Source organism: Heterodontus francisci, chromosome 10 (genome assembly GCF_036365525.1).
Source record: "Heterodontus francisci isolate sHetFra1 chromosome 10, sHetFra1.hap1, whole genome shotgun sequence".
Lineage (NCBI taxonomy): Eukaryota > Metazoa > Chordata > Chondrichthyes > Heterodontiformes > Heterodontidae > Heterodontus > Heterodontus francisci.
Window position 1 is genome coordinate 72140676 of NC_090380.1, and position 20833 is coordinate 72161508.

At 45.0% G+C, this 20833-nt stretch overlaps 1 protein-coding gene across 1 annotated transcript in view; it reads left to right on the plus strand.

Moving 5' to 3' along the window:
- Positions 1-43: 43 nt before the first annotated feature.
- The window catches only part of LOC137374521 (immunoglobulin superfamily member 3-like), a 63234-nt gene continuing 42444 nt past the window's right edge, over positions 44-20833 (plus strand). Inside the window, exon 1 of the mRNA XM_068040728.1 lies at positions 44-480. Within this exon, the coding sequence (XP_067896829.1) occupies positions 405-480 (76 nt within the window). The 5' untranslated portion in view covers positions 44-404. The remainder of the gene's footprint in view (positions 481-20833) is intronic.

Sequence of the window (20833 nt, forward strand, 5' to 3'; positions counted from 1 at the left end):
TTCATTGACACTCTGCCAGATTAGAATCACAGCTGCTGTGATATTGTCACTCATTTACGTAGAGCTCAAATTCGAGCGGGGACAAACGTGATAACACAAATCACACCCAAATGAAGGTTGCTCTCTGCACACTGTTTGTACTATAGTTTTTCTTCAAATGAACTGGAATCTGAATTCACATGATCCGTATTGGACACCTTGAAGGAACTATCTGTGCCTTGGTTGATTTCTCCAAATGGCTTTGTTACGCTGGACTTAAACCACTGCTGCTGCTGTCGTGGTTTTGACTTTTTTTTTTGCAATTCTACTGAACACTGCGGTTTGAGTTTACAAGTTACGTCTGACTTGTTAAACTTCGTCTGCAGTTGAGTTCAGGTCAAACTGCTGCCTGTGCTTAGAGCGAGATGGAGCAGCGCTGTTTTGAAGAAAGATCTTTGAAGATTGGAGTTTTTCTTGCATTTTCGTTGATTCTCTCATTTGGTGAGTAATCAGCTCCTTCATTTTGTTACTGTATGGGCTCGGGGCTGCTCGCTTCTGTGTTGCTGAACGTCACACCTGGCTCCAGAGAAATCTGTTCCAGAATTACTGGCTCTAAAAGCCGCACCCCTTTTTCAAAATTGCTCAACCAGAAATAATTAACTTGCAGCACTTGTAAATCAGCAAGTAGTAGATGCAAAAAAAAAGCGAAAACTTCCTCTCATGGTAACTAATATACACCAGAAAGAACGAAAGACTTGCTTTTATGATGTCAAGACACCCCAATGTGCTTTACATTGAATGAAGTACTTTTGAAGTTTGGTCACTGATGCACTGTGGAAAGCATGGTAGCCACTTAGCACATTGCATGGTTCCACAAACTGCAATGTGATTATGACCAGGTAATCAGTTACAGTGATGTTAATTGAGACATAAGTATGAGTCAGGACACTGGGGAGAACTCCCTTTCTCTGCCATGAGATCTTATACATCCACCCGAGAGGGCAGAGTGTCATTCAAAAGACAGCATATCTGTTATTGCAGCACACCCTCAATACTGCACTGAAGTGTCAGCCTGGATTATGTCCTCAAATAGCTGGTGCGTGATTTGAAGCCCGTTTGGCTTATAAGTGAGAGTGCTTCCCACTAAAACATTGGGAGAGATCTTTTGGACCATTACATTCCAGTCAAGGGATCTTTCACATTCCAGATCAAATTGTGTAATAAGTGACAGCGACCCTGCTGCACAGTGGCTACATAACCAAACACGTGCAATTGTAAATAAAAACAGAAAACGCTGGAAAGTACTCAATGGATCATGCAGTATCTGGAGAGAAAAACTTTTTTTTTATTCGTTCATGCGATGTAGGTGTCGTTGGCTAGGCCAGCATTTATTGCCCATCCCTAATTATCTTTGAGAAGGTGGTGGTGAGCTACCTTCTTGAAGTGCTGCAGGCCATGTGGGGTAGGTACACCCACAGTGCTGTTAGGAAGGGAGTTCCAGCATTTTGACCAAGCAACAGTGAAGGAACGGCGATATAGTTCCAAGTCAGGATGGTGTGTGGCTTGGAGAGGAAATTGCAGGTGGTGGTGTTCCCACATATCTGCTGCCCTTATCCTTCTAGCTGGTAGAGGTCGCAGGTTTGGAAGGTGCTGTCTAAGGAGCCTCAGTGCTTTGCTGCAGTGCATCTTGTAGATGGTACACACTGCTGCCACTGTGCATCGGTGGTGGAGGGAGTGAATGTCTGTGCATGGGTGCCAATCAAGCGGGCTGCTTTGTCCTGGATGGTGTCGAGCTTCTTGAGTGTCGTAGGAGCTGCACCCATCCAGGCAAGTGAAGAGTATTCCATCACACAGCAGGTCTGGCAGCATCTGTGGAAAGATGCTTCTCTTTCCACAGATGCTGCCAGACCTGCTGAGTGGTTCCTGCATTTCTTGTTTTTATTTCAGATCTCCAGCATCCACAGTATTTTGCTTTTATTTTAGTATTCCATCACACTCCTGATTTGTGCCTTGTAGATGGTGGACAGCCTTTGGGGAGTCAGGAGGTGAGTTACTCACTGCAGGGTTCCTAGCCTCTGACCTGCTCTTGTTGCCATGGCATTTATATGGTAACTCCAGTTCAGTTTTTGGTCAATTGTAACCCCCAGAATGTTGACAGTGGGAGATTCAGCGATGGTAATGACATTGAATGTCAAGGGGAGATGGTTAGATTCTCTCTTGTTTGAGATGGTCATTGCCTGGCACTTGTGTGGCACGAATGTTACTTGCCACTTATCAGCCCAAGACTGGATATTGTCCCGTTTTGGCTGCATTTCTACACGGACTGTTTCAGTCTCTGAGGATTTGCGAATGGTGCTTAACATTGTGCAATCATCAGCAAACATCCCCACTTCTGACCTTATGATTGAAGGAAGATCATTGATGAAGCAGTTGAAGATGGTTGGGCCTAGGACACTACCCTGAGGAACTCCTGCAGTGATGTCCTGGAGCTCAGATGATTGACCTTCAACAACCACAGCCAACTTCCTTTGCGCTAGGTATGACTCCAACCAGTGGAGTGTTTTCCCCCTGATTCCCATTGACTCCAGTTTTGCTAGGGCTCCTTGATGCCATACTCGGTCAAATGCTGCCTTGATATCAAGGGCAGTCACTCTCACCTCACCTCTTGAGTTCAGCTCTTTTGTCCATGTTTGAACCATGGCTGTAATGAGGTCAGGAGCTGAGTGGCTCTGGTGGAACCCAAACTGAGCGTCACTGAGCAGGTTATTGCTAAGCAAGTAAGTGCCACTTGACAGCACTGTGGGTGACACCTTCCATCACATTACTGATGATTGAGAGTAGACTGATGGGGCGGTAATTGACCAGGTTGGATTGGTCCTGCTTTTTGTGTACAAGACATACCTGGGCAATTTTCCACATTGCCGGGTAGATGCCAGTGTTGTAGCTGTACTGGAACAACTTGGCTAGGGGCGCGACAAGTTCTGGAGCAGAGGTCTTCAGTACTATTGCCGGAATATTGACAGCACCCATAGCCTTTGCAGTATCCAGTGCCTTCAGTCATTTCTTGATATCACGCAGAGTGAATTGAATTGGCTGAAGTCTGGCATCTGTGATGGTGGGGACTTCAGGAGGAGGCAGAGATGGATCATCAACTCGACACTCCTGGCTGAAGATTGTTGCAAATGCTTCAGCCTTATCTTTTGCACTGAAGTGCTGGGGTCCCCCATCATTGAGGATGGGGATATTTGTGGAGCCACCTCCTCCAGTTAGTTGTTTAATTGTCCACCATCATTCACGACTGGATGTGGCAGGACTGCAGAGCTTAAATCTGATCCGTTGGTTGTGGGATCACTTAGCTCTGTCAACCGCATGCTGCTTACGCTGTTTGGCACACAAGTAGCCCTGGGTTGCAGCATCATCAGGTTGACACCTCATTTTTAGATATGCCTGGTGCTGCCCCTGGCATGCCCTCCTGCACTCGTCATTGAACCAGGGTTGGTCTCCCGGCTTGATGGTAATGATAGAGTGGGGGGATATGCCATGCCATGAGGTTACAGATTGTGGTTGAGTACAATTCTGCTGCTGCTGATGGCCCACAGTGCCTCATGGATGCCCAGTTTTTCATTGCTAGATCTGTTTGAAATCTATCCCATTTAGCACGGTGGTAGTGCCACACAACACGATGGAGGGTATCCTCAATGTGAAGACGGGACTTCGTCTCCACAAGGACTGTGCGGTGGTCATTCCTACCAATACAGTCATGGACAGATGCATCTGCGGAATGCATGTTGGTGAGGACGAGATCAAGTATATTTTTCCCTCTTGTTTCTCTCACTACCTGCCGTAGACCCAGTCTAGCAGCTATGTCCTTTAGGACTCGGCCAGCTCGGTCAGTAATGGTGCTACCGAGCCACTCTTGGTGATGGACATTGAAGTCTCCCACCCGGAGTACATTCTGCACCCTTGCCATCCTCAGTGCTTTCTCCAACTGCTGTTCAACATTGAGGAGTACTGATTCATCAGCTGAGGAGGGAGGGGTGTGGTAGATGGTCATCAGCAGGAGGTTTCCTCGCCCATGTTTGACCTGATGTCATGAGACTTCCTGGGGTGTGGAGTCAATGTTGAGGACTCCCAGGGAAACTCACTCCCAACTGTATACCACTGTGCCACCACCTTTGCCGGGTCTGTCCTGCCGGTGGGACAGGACATACCTGGTGATGGTGGTGTCTGGGACATTGTCTGTAAAGTATGATTCCGTGAGTATGACTATGTCAGGCTGTTGCTTGACTAGACTGTCGGACAGCTCTCCCAACTTTGGCACAAGCCCCCAGAGGTTAGTAAGGAGGACTTTGCAGGGTCGACAGGTCTGGGTTTGCCGTTGTCGTTTGCGGTGCCGAGGTCAATGCTAGTTAGTCCATCCTGTTTCATTCCTTATTGACTTCATAGCAGTTAGATACAACTAAGTGGCTTGCTAGGCCATTTCAGAGGGCATTTAAGAGTCACCCACATTGCTGTGGGTCTGGAGTCACATGTAGCATTTGAGGTTGATGATCTTTCATCAGAAGTGCAATTAAAAATCATTGTTCTGAGCTTTACCTAAGTCTGCACCCTGGCATACTAGAAAATCAGGCAGGTTCTGTACTCCAACCTCTCCATATTCGCTATGCCCAGATCCAACAAAATACCCCATAACTGTCCCAGTGGAAGCAGTGGCCACTCTCTGAAAACTGGAACAAAACCTTCTGAAATAAAAGCATTTTTAGTCACTCCTGCAGTTACCTGCAGTCATATTATACATATCAAGCTTAGGCTGTCTAGTAATTACTTACGGATTAGGCCTCATTGAACTGGTGGTGAACTTAACATTGCAATCATTAACTGTCTTGTTTGAATATCACTGTGCATTTGATCATAAAGTGGACAGTTCCTGTTTGTGCTGACAGCTGCTCTCTAACCAAAACTGACAAAAAGTTCCCAAATAACATAAATATGTGGAGAGCGATTTCTAGGCTATGATAAGATCTTGGGGTACCGATGTTTCCAGTTTGAAACCTTTTGAACCTTTGATGCTCTGAGCCAAGAGAGCTAAATTATAAAATTTATCATTCAATCAGCAAAACTGTTTATTTTGAATGAAGTTACTGTAATTGATCAAGGCAATGGTTGAAAGTACTTTTAACGTGTTTATTTACAGGCTTGTTCAAAGTATTGGATATATTGTAATCTGGTGTGTGCGGATTGGAAGTTAGCAAATGTAGCACCGCTATTCAAGAAAGGAGGGAGAGAGAAAACAGGGAACTACAGACCAGTTAGCCTAACATCAGTTGTCAGGAAAGCATTGGAATCTATTATTATGGAAGCCTTAACAACGCACTTAGAAAAGCACAGTATGATCAGACAAAGTCAACATGGTTTTACAAAAGGGATATCGTGTTTGACAAATTTATTACGAGTTTTTTTGAGGATGAGGTAGATAAAGGGGAACCAGTAAATAGAGTATACTTGGATTATCAAAAAGACCATCAGGTCCTGGGGACTTGTCAGCCTTTAACTCTAATAGTTTTCTCAGTACATTTTCTCTGGTGATTCTGATTGTTTTAAGTTCTTCCCTCCCTTTTACCTTTTGTTCTTCAAATAACTTTGGGATGCTTTTTGTGTCTTCGACAGTGAAGACCGACACAAAATACCTGTTCAGTGTTTCTGCCATTTCCTTGTTACCCATTATTAATTCCCCAGACTCACTCTTGTTACGACCGAGGTGGGAGGAGTGCACAGTCTTTTCTAGTTCCACTTCTCCACAGGCCACAACAATTTTTTTTAAATGTTTAGCCAGTTACGTTGCAGTCAATCATATACTCTACTCTTTATCCCAGAATAAAATACACCAACCAGGTTTCAACAAAATTATCAATTTATTATAAAACAAGACTTAAACAGTAACGAAGCAAAGCATTAACACACAGATTGAAATAGAAAGTCCCCTTTTTAAATTCCCCACACACAAACACACACACACTGAAAAAAATACAGAAATTCTCTCTGCAGCAGTCTGTTACAAAAAAAAGACAAAAAGATTACTTTGCTAAATACCTGCTAATTCTTGAAGAAAAGTGAGAAGATATGGAAAGATGTCAGTTTTCCCTTTTTGGTGTGGCATTCCAAATATGCGTCGACGGCTGTCACTGGAATCTTTCTAGAACAGTTCTCTTCAGCCGACGTTGAGGATCAGTTTGGCAGGCTTTTAGGAGAAATGCGGCATCAGGCGTTACTGGCAGGCTTTTCAGGAGAAATACAGTATCAGTTTCTCTATTTCTTACACTTGATTCTCAGTAAGTTCTCAAAGAGATGGAAGAGGGTGAGCTGATGATGCCTGCTCTTTTGGCAGGTTTTCTCCCACTGTCGTCAAAACAGTTCCACACCCCAACACACTGTCCAAAGCGAAACCTAAAACAATATCTCGAGAGTCAAGCCTCCTGACCCCTATAAATCTTGACCTGTCATGCCTCTGTAAACATCTTCCCCAGGTCAACAAGGTTTCTGTTGTTTATTGTTTAAAGCACATGACTTCCAGCAAGGTTGTTTTTAAACAACATCTTAATGTCCTTTCAATGAACTATCACCAACAAAGTGAAGTCCAGCTTCCATGAAATCTTCAGCCTTCCAATGAATCCATCTCCACAATTTAAATATACGTCCTCAAAAACATATACTTAATAAAAAAAATTGAGGCACTTTCATAACACTCTCGAGAGGACCAATGCTCAGTTGAGTTACTCTTTTCCTTTTTAAATACTTGTGGAAACTCTTACTATCTGTTTTTATATTTCTAGCTAGTTTTCTCTCACACTCTAATTTCTCCCTTTTTTCAGTCATTCTTTGCTGGTTTTAAAAATCTGTCCAACCTTCTGACCTACCACTAATTTTCACAGAATTGTATGCTTTTTATTTCAATTTGATACTATATTTACCTTCCTTGTTTGCCACTGATGGTGCATCTTTCTCCTAGAGTCTTTTTCACTGGAATATATCTATTGTGAGTGTTATGAAGTATCTCCTTAAATGTCTGCTATTGCTTCTCTACTGTCCTATCTTTTAACTTAACTTGTCAGTTCACTTTGGCCAACTCTGTCTTCATACCCTCATAATGGCCTTTGTTTAATTTTAAAACACTAGTCTTAGACCCACGCTTCTCACCCTCAAACTGAATGTGAAGTTCTATCATGTTATGATCACTGTTGCCGAGAGGCTCCTTTACTATGAGGTCATTAATTAATTCTGCCTCATTGCACATTACCAGGCCTAAAATAGCCTGCTCTCTGGTTGGCATTGAACTGTCCTGAATATACTTTATGAATTCATCTTCTAAGCTACCTTTGCCAATCTGATTCATCCAATCTATATACAGATTAAAATCACCCATGATTATTGTAGTACCTTTCTTACAACCCCCCATTATTTCTTCCTGTATACTCTGTGCTACAATGTGGCTACTGTTACGGGGCCTATAAACTACTCCCACAAGTGACTTCTTTCCTTTGCTGTTTCTTATCTCTCCCCAAACTGATTCTACATCATGATTTTTTGAACTAAGGTTTTGAACATCTCTCACTATATTACTCATGTCATCTTTAATTAACAGAATTAGCCCATGACCTTTTCCTAGCTTCCAGTCCTTCCGAAATGTCAAATACCCTTGAATATTCAGGTCCCAGCCATGATCACCTTGCAACCACGTCTCTGTAATGGCTATCAGATCATACATATTTCTTTCTATTTGTGCTAACAAATCATCCCTATTGTTACGAATGCTGTGCACATTCAGATACAGAACCTTCAGTTCTGTCTTTTTACCATTTTTGCAAACTCTGGCTTTATCTGCTGCTGCACTTTTAAGTTCGTATGCTCTGTCCCTTCCTGCCACACTCTGATTATCATTACTCATGTTGCTACCCTGCACTATTGCCCTGTCATTTCCCTTTAATTTATCACATCTCCCCTCACTTAATCCTCCCCCAACTATTCAGTTTAAAGCCCTTTCTACTGACCTAGTTATACAACTCACCAGAACACTGGTTTCAGCACCATTTCAAATTGAGCTAGTGGTACATTTGGTGGGATACGTATTAGAAGATGCATTCACTCGCCTTGACCAGTTGTGAGGTCACTGAACTTTTGCAGCACAGTATCCAGGTGCTCGGGGTTTGACTCCTGGCATTGACCTCCACAGCTCCCACTGCCTTCTAAGCATGTCTCTGGAGGGCTTCTGGCCCTCTGCAGATACAGGACTTCTTTCCTCTTTTGCACCTCCTCCACCAAGGCTTCCGGTGCAGCGCTGGAAATGCTTCGAACCTGCTCTCTCCCATGTCGGCCATTCATCTGACTTTCCAAGGTCAGATTCAGCTCACAAGGGATTCCCAGCAAGTGCTCCAGTCACGATGCACCTCCCCTTTAAGAAGTACAGACTAGCTTTAAGCAGTGCAGCCTAGCTTTAACTGGCACTAGCCAGCCACAACATTGGCCCCTGCTCAGGCGTCCAACCAATTAGTTAGTGCTGGCTGGATGCTGCAATCATGTAAAACAGCAGGCAAGCAGCACAAAGTTCGCCTACTGCCTGCACTGCAGTCAACTGATGTGGGTTAATTGTGCATCACAATCCCCGTGCCTGGCTTTGAGGGTTATTAAATTTATCCCCCAAGAACTCCTCTGTCATATATCACTCACATTGTTCCGGGGAATAGGATTTTCTTTGAAAGTCAAGGTGCATAAAAAGAGTTTACACACCTCTTAACAAAGAAAATCTGTTATTTTTTCTCTTTTTTCCTTTTTCTGTTAGTCTTTACCTAGTGTATGCAGAAGGGTCAAGCACAAAGAGGAAGAAGCTATAGGAATCAGATTGTACAACTATACCAGCCAGTAACAGGCAAAGATATTAGCCTCAATATTTATGGAGAGGCTGGGAGGGAGCAAGGTGGCTAAATACAGCTGAAGAACCTGTTGAGACTGGTATCATGGTGGTCCTGCTGAATATAATGACATGCTGGCTTTGCGGGGGAGAGGTGCAGTCAGCTTGATGGGTGGGGAGCAGGTTGCAGATCAGGGCTTTGGGGGATTGGATGAGGTCGGTGATGGTGGCAGGCTGCAGGTAGGTAAGGTTTAACTCTCCCCCAATCTCCTCCAGATAATCCAGATGTAGTTATTAGTGTGTAAAATGGATTTACCAAGTAGCAGAGGATCCGCGAGGAATGGATAACCCCTTTACAGAAGAAGTCTTATCAATCAGACATCCTGGAAGTCAACACCATTGATGCAGAGGAAGGTGCGTAATCAGCTAAACTATGCTGCTCATAATGACGAGATCATATAAGTTCTGGAAACATTGGTTACCACCAGGGCATAGCCTGTACTCTATCCAATAGACTGGGTATCTAATGCTGTTAACGTGTCAACTATCTAAGGAGTTTAATCCTAAATTATTACCATAAATCTATATCATTCTCAGACGGTGATAATCAGCAATTCAGTTAATGATGATTTACCGTGATACAAGAACACAAGAAATAGGAGCAGGAGTAGACCATGTGGCCATTGAGTCTGCTGCACCATTCAATATGATAATGGCTGATCTGAGGATTCACTTTCCCACCTGCTCCCCAAATCCCTTGATTCCCTGAGAGACCAAAAATCTGTCTATCCCAGCCTTAAATGTATTCAACGATGGAGCATCCACAACCCTCTGGGGTAGAGAATTCCAAAGATTCACAACCCTTTGAGTGAAGTAATTTCTCTTCATCTCAGTCCTAAATGATCGGCCCCTTATCCTGAGACTGTGCCCCGTGTTTTAGATTCCTTGACCAGCGGAAACGATCTCTGTGTCTACCCTATCCAGCTCTTCAGAATCTTATATTTCAATGAGATCGCCTCTCATTCTTCTAAACTCCAGAGAATATAGGCCCAATTTACTCAGCCTTTCACCATAGGACAACCCCCTCATCCCAGGGACCAATTTAGTGAACCTTCGCTGTACTGCTTCCAATGCAAGTATATCTTTCTTAAATGTGGAGACCAAAACTGCACATGTACTCCAAATGTGGTCTCACCAAAACCCTGTACAATTGTACATACGAACATACAGAGCAGGAGAAGGCCACTTGACCCCTCACGCCTGCTCCGCCATTCAATAAGTTCATGGCTGAACTGATTACTCCACATTTCCACCTATCCCCGATAACCTTCCACCCCCTTGCTTATCAAGAATCTATCTATCTCTGACTTAAAAATATTCAAAGACTCTGCTTCCACTGCCTTTTGAGGAAGAGAATTCCAAAGACTCACGATCCTCTGAGAGAAAGAATTTCTCCTCATCTCTGTCTTAAATCCACATGCAACTCCCTCAAAGAACTCCAAAAAATTGTTTAAAATTATTTTTCTTTACTGCCTTTATAACTCCTGTTATTCAAATTGCTAGGTAATTAATTGGCTGTGAGGCTCTTTCGGATGCTCTGAGGTTATGAAAGGTGCTGTATAAATGCAAGCACTTTTTTCCTTTCTTTTATAGATCTGGCTGCATTTCATTACAGCACAGTTTGTTACATTCTGCCCTCTGAATGATGGTGTCGGGTTCAAGCTCCAAATCTTGAATACATAATCTAAGCTGAGACTTCAGTACAGAAAGAAGAGAATGCTGTATTATTCGAAGTGCTGACTATCAGATGAGATGTTAAACTGAGGATCTGTCTACCTGCTCTGGTGATTCAGATGGACATTGACAATCTCGTGGCATTATTTAAAGAAAGTAAGGGGTTGGACTTGTTGTTCATGCCCTCTCCAAGTCCTTGTGCTGTAAATATCCTGGTGGATAATTTATGACAAAACTGCAGCTAATGGAGGTTCCATTTTAATAGTCTCCTGTTCATAAAGTCAGATTAATTGCCACAATGTAAGTTTTGGGGCAAAATTTTCTAAGACTTTGTGCTACCAGTGAGCCTTGCATGCAGCATCTTTATTGGAGAATTGCTGGTGCACTCCCCTATGATGTTGTCCATAGAAAACAATTGATGGGAAATTATAGGCAGTGCACTTACGATTCTTTGACAAGTCATCTACTGGGTTTGCATTCGCATCAACATCAACTTCTGTTTGTATCCTCACAACAAAATCTCCCAGCATTCACAAGCAACAGGAGTTCATCTACAACTGACACTCTTTCTTCTAATTTTAGCTTTTAAATGTTCTACTCTAGCTAATGCACGGGGAGTAGAATCAATGAGTGGCACTTTAAAATCAGATCAAATGCTGAGCCTCAGCTGTATGAAAACACTTGTGATGATGCTCTCACTCTTGCCTTGGATCAGCAGAACAATTGAGAGAAATACAGTACTGTAAGATCGAGTTCATGCATGTCCAGGGAAGTCAATTTAAGTCTATTCAATTCAAAATTGAATTTACCTTATAAAGTCAATTATTTGCATTCATTATTTATTGCCTGCATATGCAGGATGCCCAGGAGTGTATAATATTTATCTTGACAGCTTGTTTCAAATGTGGAAAAATTAGGTCTAAATGAAACTAAAAAGACTTCTGGTATAATATTGCTTCTGGCTGACTGAATGGTGTTGTGAATGCCAGTTTTATATATCATTTACTCCTAAAGTAGGGATATACTTCACCATTTTTACCTTGACATATTTTCAGCTGTGCATAGTCACTATGAGCATTTCAGACTTTACCCTGACTTCAACCAAAAGAATAGGTAGTGACAAATGCAAGTGAATGAAGTATTTCTTCCTCTACTGTGACTTCCTTTCCTAACCACAACTGTCACATCTGGTCAATCTGCTCTTTCAGTAAGCTATTCCTGCTTTAGCAGCTTCCTCTGCACAATAAGGTAATGAATTCTCTCATTCTGATAGAATCACAAATGGTCCTTTTCAGGTTCATTTTCTTATTTTCCATTATTAATTCCCAGACTCACTCTCCAGAGAACCAACACTCACTTTACTTACTCTTGTCCTTTTTAAATACTTGTGGAGCAGCATGTTCTAGAGCCAACCAGAGAGCAGGCTACTCTGGATCTAGTAATGTCTAACGAGACAGGATTAATTAATGACCTCATAGTAAAGGCACCCTAGGTAGCAGTGATCACTGAACATAACTGAATTTCACATACATTTTGAGGGTGAGAAGACTGGATCTAAGACTACTGTTTAAAACTTAAATAAGGGTAATTTGAGAGTTTGAAGACAGAGCTGGCTAAATTAAACTGGAAAATTAGGTTAAGGGATGAGTCATTAGAGATGCAGTAGCAGACATTTAAGGAGATATTTCATAGCATTCAGCAAAGATACATTCCAATGAGAAAAAAGACCCCAGGGGAAGGACACACCATCCATGGCTAACGAAGGAAGTTAAAGATAGTATCAATTTTTTTTTTATTCATTCAGGGATGTGGGCGTCTCTGGCTAGGCCAGCATTTAGTGCCCATCCCTTATTACCCTTGAGAAGGTGGTAGTGAGCTGCCTTCTTGAACCGCTGCAGTCCATTTGGGGTAGGTATACCCACAGTGCTGTTAGGAAGGGAGTTGCAGGATTTTGACCCAGCGACAATGAAGGAACGGCGATATAGTTCCAAGTCAGGATGGTGTGTGACTTGGAGGGGAACTTGCAGGTGGTGGTGTTCCCATGCATTTTCTGCCCTTGTCCTTCTAGTTGGTAAAGGTCGCAGGTTTGGAAGGTGCTGTCTAAGGAGCCTTGGTACATTGCTGCAGTGCATCTTGTAGTTGGTACACACTGCTGCCACTGTGCGTCGGTGGTGGAGGGAGTGAATGTTTGTAGATGGGGTGCCAATCAAGCAGGCTGCTTTGTCCTGAATGGTGTCGAGCTTCTTGAGTGTTGTTGGAGCTGCACCCATCCAGGCAAGTGGAGAGTATTCCATCACACTCCTGTCTTGTGCCTTGTAGATGGTGGACAGACTTTGGGGAGTCAGGAGGTGAGTTACTCGCCTCAGGATTCCTAGCCTCTGATCTGCTCTTGTAGCCATGGTATTTATATGGTTACTCCAGTTCAGTTTCTGGTCAATGGTAGCCCCTAGGATGTTGATAATGGGGGGTTCAGCGATGGTAATGCCATTGAATGTCAAGGGTAGATGGTTAGATTCTCTCTTGTTGGAGATGGTCATTGCCTGGCACTTGTGTGGCACGAATATTACTTACCAAGCCTGGATATTGTCCAGGTCTTGCTGCATTTCTATACGGACTGCTTCAGGATCTGAGGAGTCACGAATGGTGGTGAACATTGTGCAATCATCAGCGAACCTCCTCACTTCTGACCTTATGATTGATGGTAGGTCATTGATGAAGCAGCTGAAGATGGTTGGGCCTAGGACACTACCCTGAGGAACTCCTGCAGTGATGTCCTGGAGCTCAGATGATTGATCTCCATCAACCACAGCCAACTTCCTTTGCGCTAGATATGACTCCAGCCAGATAGGGTTTCCCCCTGATTCCCATTGTCCTCAGTTTTGCTAGGGCTCCTTGATGCCATACTCGGTCAAATGCTGCCTTGATGTCAAGGGCAGTCACTCTCACCTTACCTCTTGAGTTCAGCTCTTTTGTCCATGTTTGAACCAAGGCTGTAATGAGGTCAGGAGCTGAGTGGCCCTGGTGGAACCCAAACTGAGCGTCACTGAGCAGGTTATGGCTAAGCAAGTGCTGCTTGATGGCACTGTTGATGACACCTTCCATCACTTTACTGATGATTGAGACTAGGCTGATGGGGCAGTAATTGGCCGGGTTGGACTTGTCCTGCTTTTTGTGTACAGGACATACCTGGGCAATTTTCCACATTGCAGGATAGATGCCAGTGTTGTAGCTGTACTGGAACAGCTTGGCTAGGGGCACAGCAAGTTCTGGAGCAATGGTTTTCAGTACTATTGCCGGAATATTGTCAGGGCCCATAGCTTTTGCAGTATCCAGTGCCTTCAGTCGTTTCTTGATATCACGCAGAGTGAATCAAATTGGCTGAAGTCTGGCATCTGTGATGCTGGGGATTTCAGGAGGAGGCAGAGATGGATCATAAACTCAGCACTTCTGGCTGAAGATTGTTGCAAATGCTTCAGCCTTATCTTTTGCACTGATGTGCTGGGCTCCCCCAATGTTTGAGGATGGGGATATTTGTGGAGCCGCCACCTCCAGTTAGTTGTTTAATTGTCCACCATCATTCACGGCTGGATATGGCAGGACTGCAGAGCTTAGATCTGATCCGTTGGTTATGGGATCGCTTAGCTCTGTCTATCGTATGCTGCTTACGCAGTTTGGCACACAGATAAGTCCTGTGTTGTAGCTTCACCAGGTTGATACCTCATTTTGAGGTATGCCTGGTGCTGCTCCTGGCATGCCTTCCTGCACTCTTCATTGAGCCAGGGTTGGTCTCCTGGCTTGATGGTAATGGTAGAGTGGGGGATATGCCGGGCCATGAGGTTACAGATTGTGGTTGAGTACAATTCTACTGCTGCTGATGGCCCACAGCACCTCATGGATGCCCAGTTTTGCATTGCTAGATCTGTTCGAAATCTATCCCATTTAGCACGGTGGTAGTGCCACACAACACGATGGACAGTATCCTCAATGTGAAGACGGGACTTTGTCTCCACAAGGACTGTGCGGTGGTCACTCCTACCAATACAGTCATGGACAGAAGCATCTGCGGCAGGCAGATTGGTGAGGATGAGGTCAGGTATGTTTTTCCCTCATGTTGCTTCCCTTACCACCTGCCGCAGACTCCGTCTAGCAGCTATGTCTTTTAGGACTCGGCCAGCTCAGTCAGTAGTGGTGCTACCGAGCCTCTCTTGGTGATGGACATTGAAGTCCCCCACCCAAAGTACATTTTGTGCCCTTGCCACCCTCAGTGCTTCCTCCAAGTGGTGTTCAACATGGAGGAGTACTGACTCATCAGCTGAGGGAGGGCGATAGGTGGTAATCAGCAGGAGGTTACCTTGCCCATGTTTGACCCGATGCCATGAGACTTCATGGGGTCCGGAGTCAATGTTGAGGACTCCCAGGGCAACTCCCTCCCTACTGTATACCACTGTGCCACCACCTCTGCTGGGTCTGTCCTGCCGGTGTGACAGGACATACCCAGGGATAGTGATTGCAGTGTCTGGGACATTGTCTGTAAGGTATGTTTCCGTGAGTATGACTATGTCAGGCTGTTGCTTGACTAGTCTGTGGGACCACTCTCCCAACTTTGGCACAAGCCCCCAAATGTTAGTAAGGAAGACTTTGCAGGGTCGACATGGCTGGGTTTGCCATTGTCGTTTTCGGTGCCTAGGTCAATGCCGGGTGGTCCGTCCAGTTTCATTCCTTTTTATAGACTTCGTAGCGGTTAGGTACAACTGAGTGGCTTGCTAGGCCATTTCAGAGAGTATGTAAGAGTTAACCACATTGCTGTGGGTCTGGAGTCACATGTAGGCCAGACCAGGTAAGGACAGCAGATTTCCTTCCCTAAAGGACATTAGTGAGCCAGATGGGTTTTTACAAAAATCGACAATGGTTTCATGGCCATCATTAGACTCGCTTTTAAGTCCAGATTTATTAATTAAATTCAAATTCCACCTTCTGCTGTGGTGGGATTCGAACCCATGTCCCCAGAGAATTACCCTGGGTCTCTGGGTTACTAGTCTAGTGATAATACCACTACACCATTGCCTACCCAAATTGAAAGAAAAGGCATACAATTCAGCCAAGAGTAGTGGCAGGTCAGAAAATTGGACAAAATATAAAAAACAGCAAAGAATAACTTTGGAAAAAAAGAGAAAGCCAGCTAGAAATGTAAAAACAGATGGTAAGAGTTTCCACAAGTATTTGAAAAGGACTGATTGACTTCATTTAGGATCTTAAAAGAAGTGGCTGTTGAGATAGTGGAGCCTCACAGCTCCAGGGACCCGGGTTCGATTATGGGTACTGCCTGTGTGGAGTTTGCAACTTCTCCCTGAGTCTGCATGGGTTTTCGCCGGGTGCTCCGGTTTCCTCCCACAGCCAAAAGACTTGCAGGTGATAGGTAAATTGGCCATTATAAATTGCCCCTAGTGTAGGTAGGGAATATGGGATTATTGTAGGGTTACTATAAAATGGGTGGGTGTTGGTCGGCACAGACTCGGTGGGCCGAAGGGCCTGGTTCAGTGCTGTATCTCTAAAATAAAAAAAAATAATTCTGTTTAATTTTCCAAAATCTCTAGATTCTGGAAAGGTCCCATCAGATTGGAAAATAGCAAATGTAACTCTGCTATTCAAGAAAGGAAGAAGACAGAAAGCAGGAAACTATAGGCCAGTTAGCTTAACATTCGTCATAGGGAAAATGCTGGAATCTATTGTTAAGGAGGTTATAGCAGGTCATTTAGAAAATCTCAGTGCAATCAGCCAGTCAGCATGGCTTGGTGAAAGAGAAATAGTGTTCAACTAATTTATTGGAGTTCTTTGAGGAAGTTACAAATAATGTGGCTATGGGGAACCTGTGGATGTGGCGTACTTGCATTTCCAGAAGGCATTTGACAAGGTGCCACATTAAAGGTTACTAAGAAAATAAGAGGTATGGGGGTAACATATTAGCATGGATAGAGGATTGGTTAACTAACAGGAAACAGAGAGTAGGCATAAATGAGTCATTTTCAGGTTGGCAAGTTGTAACAAATGGAGTGCCACAGAGATCAGTGCTGTGGCCTCAGCTATTTAGAATCTATATCAGTGACTTGGATGAAGGGACAGAATGTATAGTTGCTAAATTTGCTGATGACACAAAGATAGGAGAATAAGTTGTGAAGAGGACATTTGGGAGATGGAGTATAATGTGGGAAAGTGTGAACTTGTCCACTTTGGCTGGAAAAATAGAAAAGCAAAGTATTTAAATGGAGAGAGACTGCAGAACTCTGAGATGCAGAGGGATCTGGGTGTCCTAGTACACGAAACACCAAAGATTAATATGCAGGTACACCAAATGATTAAGAAGGCAAATGCAATGTTGTCATTTATTGCAAGGGGAATGGAATATAGAAGTAGTGATGTTTGCTACAGTTATACATGGGCTGGATTTTAAGATTGGCGGCGAGCTCAAAAATTGGCGGTCCGCACGTGCAGGCTGCACGCCAAAGAGCTGCCGCAATCTCCCACACTGCAGCTCATTTAAATAGCTGGGGTGGCCTGCCTCCTCCAGTCACGTGGAGGGGGCGGGCTGTCCATCCCCAGCAATGGCGTCAGCTGCCTGTGTGCAGGTGCTGCTGCCATTTTTAGAGGGCAGCCAGTCCTTCCGGTCAATTTGAATTTTTAAAGCAGTATTCCTCTCAATTTTTATCCAATAAATTTCTAAAGCACCTTTCCCACTCTCCCAGTAATAATGACATTAAGTATTTGCCCTTTTCCCCTCCCCTTCCAAGACACTTACCTTTTAAATCTGGCCTTTCCCCCTCCCCAGACTGAACAAAGTTTAAAGTTCGCCCCTTCCCACCATCTCCTACACCCATTATGTTTATTTGACCCCGTTCCCCCCCACCGCACTGAAAATCCTAACTCCATTCCCTCCCCACCATTGTCACGCAGGCTTTCCCCTGATGGGGAATTGAAGGCGCGAGAGTGCCGGCTGTCATGCTGTGGATTGCAGCGGGCCCAGAAGATTCCAGGTAAGTTTATTTAAATTTATTCATGTTATTCATTTAAATATTGAAATGATGTTCTCGTTGCCCACGGGCAGGGGGCTGCCATGGAGTCTCGCTGCTGCTGGGAGGATCGGGCCAGGCCCTCCCGGTGTCGGCCTCCATGGCAGGCCGCTGCCAGATCCATATTTTGGCCCATCCTGCCACGGAGCCCGACGTCGTGGACTTGGTAAAAATCCAGCCCCACATCTGGAGTACTGTGTACAGTTTTGGTCTCCTTACTTAAAGTATATAATTGCATTGGAAGCAGTTCAGAGAAGGTTCACTTGACTGATTCCTGGGATGAGAGGGTTATCTTATGAGGGTCTGTATTTATTGGAGTTTAGAAGGATGAGAGGTGATCTTATTGAAACATAAGATCCTGAGGGGACTTGACAGGGTGGATGTTGAAAGGATGTTTCTCCCTTGTGGGAGAGACTAAAACTAGGAGGTACAGTTTAAAAATAAGGGGTCTTCCATTTAAGACCGATGAGAAGAAATATATTCTCTCAGAAGGTCGTGAGTTTGTGGAACTCTGTTTCCCGGAGAGTGGCGGAGGCAGGATCATTGAATGTTTTTAGGCCAGAGGTAGACAGACTCTTGACAAACAAAGGAGTCAAAGGGTATCAGGGGTAGGCAGGAAAGTGGAGTTGAGTCCACAAACAGATCAGCCACGATCTTAGAGAATGACACAACAGGCTTGAGGGGCCAAATAGCCTACTGATGCTCCTAGTTCGTATGTTCGTATGCAACCCAACCACATGTGGCTAGCATTCCCATAATGAGAGCCATGCTGCTACAAGAAACATCATTGAGCAGACCACTGGGTTACTGAAGCACAGGTTCCTCTGCCTGGACCGCTCTGGAGAAGCTGTCCAATACTCACTGAAGAGGGTGTCCTGATTCATGGTGGTCTGCTGCATCCTCCACAAACTGGCCATCATGGGGGCACAGCCCTAGCCACCAGGGTTTCAGCGAGCACCTCAGGTGGGGTAGGAAGAGGTGGAAGAGCCGGAGCAGGAGGAGGAGGAGGAAGGGAAAAGGCCATCTGCGTAACCACATCCAGACAGTGAGTGCATCATTTGACTCTGGTTCCCGTGAATAAACCCCCAGCCACACACCTTGCCATCACAGCATCCTCTTGGCCACAATCCTGAAATAAAACCCACCACAAACAACCATTCCATACCAACTTTATCCAACAACACATTCAATACTCCATACTTTACTCGACTAATCACTCTTGTGCCATTCCCTTAGTGCCAAACCTGTGGGTGCCTTTGCCTGTCCCAGTTCTCCTATACAGTGCTACCCCAGTGGCTGCAGCATGGGTGGTAGAAGGCTGCTGACTTTCAATGGGGGAGATGCCGATGGTCTTGCAAGAAACCCTCAAGCAGCTCTATCCCTAGAAGGCCCAACTTTGAACTGCACCACCTCAGTGGCAGCAGTCTCGGTTGGCTGGCTGACAGGAAACAGCAAAGGCACCGGTGGAGTGGCAGTGGTGGGAGCACTAATGCTATCATCCTGAGAGAGGGACCAGAATCATGCTCCACAGAGCCACTACCACTACTCTGGGGTGGCGCCTCAGCAATCCCAGTAAACTGTTGAAGGACAGATTGCTGGACTGCTCTGAGACTCTGAAAGCCCCTTTGTGTACTGGTATCATCAGCCATATCTGAGCCTGCATGGCACCAAGCTGAGAATTCATGATCTCAGTCTGAGCCTCCGGTACAGCACTCAGACTCACTGCTTGTGCTGCAGTGAAAGCTGAGACATCGGCCATCAGACACTGCCTCATGGTCGGCTCCGTAAATGCTGTCGTGGAGGTCGCCACCTCCTCTGCACTGGGAAGGATAGGCTCCAAGCTCTGCGTGAAGTCCTGTGCCAAGTTACAGCCAGACTCCTCCATGCTCCTTGATAGTGACATCAAGCTTTCTGGCAGGCCTGCCAATGCACCATGCGTTTCTGCATGCATACCTGTCAGCCTTTTTTCTACATCGCCTCATCAAAGTCCTCCATCTGAATTCTCTGCAATAGAACTTGTGTGCAACTTTGCTCTCTAGGGAGCTGGAATCCATGTTATCCTTTCCCCCTGCCTGGGCTAGCAACCGACTTGTGCCCGGTGACTCACCATGTGCAGATGTCGCCTCTCAGCTATCCTCTGATGTTTGCACAGTGCCAGTATCTGAGCTGGTGGCTGCAAGTAAGAGATCAATTGACAGTTTTTCTTCTTCATCAGTATCTTGCTCCTTGAGGACTTCTTCTTACTGCCCCACTGCCTGGCCAAGTGGCAGTATTTAGGTATCTAAAAGCATAAGGGCAGTATTGGGGTGAGGGAAGTGGGGGAGGCAGGCGGTGCACGGTTACACCATCTGCAGCTTGTAAATCATAACAGATTACAGGATGAAGGTGAAAGTGGGATTTGAAAAGGTGAATTAGGCAGGAACAACAATATGAAAGGCACAATTCAACATGGTGGCTCCTCATCAGACCCCTTTTCTATCCTGAGTGGCGTGAAACAGGGCTGTGTTCTCGCACCCACACTTTTTGGGATTTTCTTCTCCCTGCTGCTTTCACATGCGCTCAGGTCCTCTGAAGAAGGAATTTTCCTCCACACAAGATCAGGGGGCAGGTTGTTCAACCTTGCCCGTCTAAGAGCGAAGTCCAAAGTACGGAAAGTCCTCATCAGGGAACTCCTCTTTGCTGATGATGCTGCTTTAATATCTCACACTGAAGAGTGCCTGCAGAGTCTCATCGACAGGTTTGCGGCTGCCTGCAATGAATTTGGCCTCAAGAAAACGAACATCATGGGGCAGGACGTCAGAAAAGCTCCATCCATCAATATTGGCGACCACACTCTGGAAGTGGTTCAAGAGTTCACCTACCTAGGCTCAACTATCACCAGTAACCTGTCTCCAGATGCAGAAATCAACAAGCGCATGGGAAAGGCTTCCACTGCTATGTCCAGACTGGCCAAGAGAGTGTGGGAAAATGGCGCACTGACACGGAACACAAAAGTCCGAGTGTATCAGGCCTGTGTCCTCAGTACCTTGCTCTATGGCAGCGAGGCCTGGACAACATATGTCAGCCAAGAGCCACGTCTCAATTCATTCCATCTTCGCTGCCTCCGGAGAATACTTGGCATCAGGTGGCAGGACCGTATCTCCAACACAGAAGT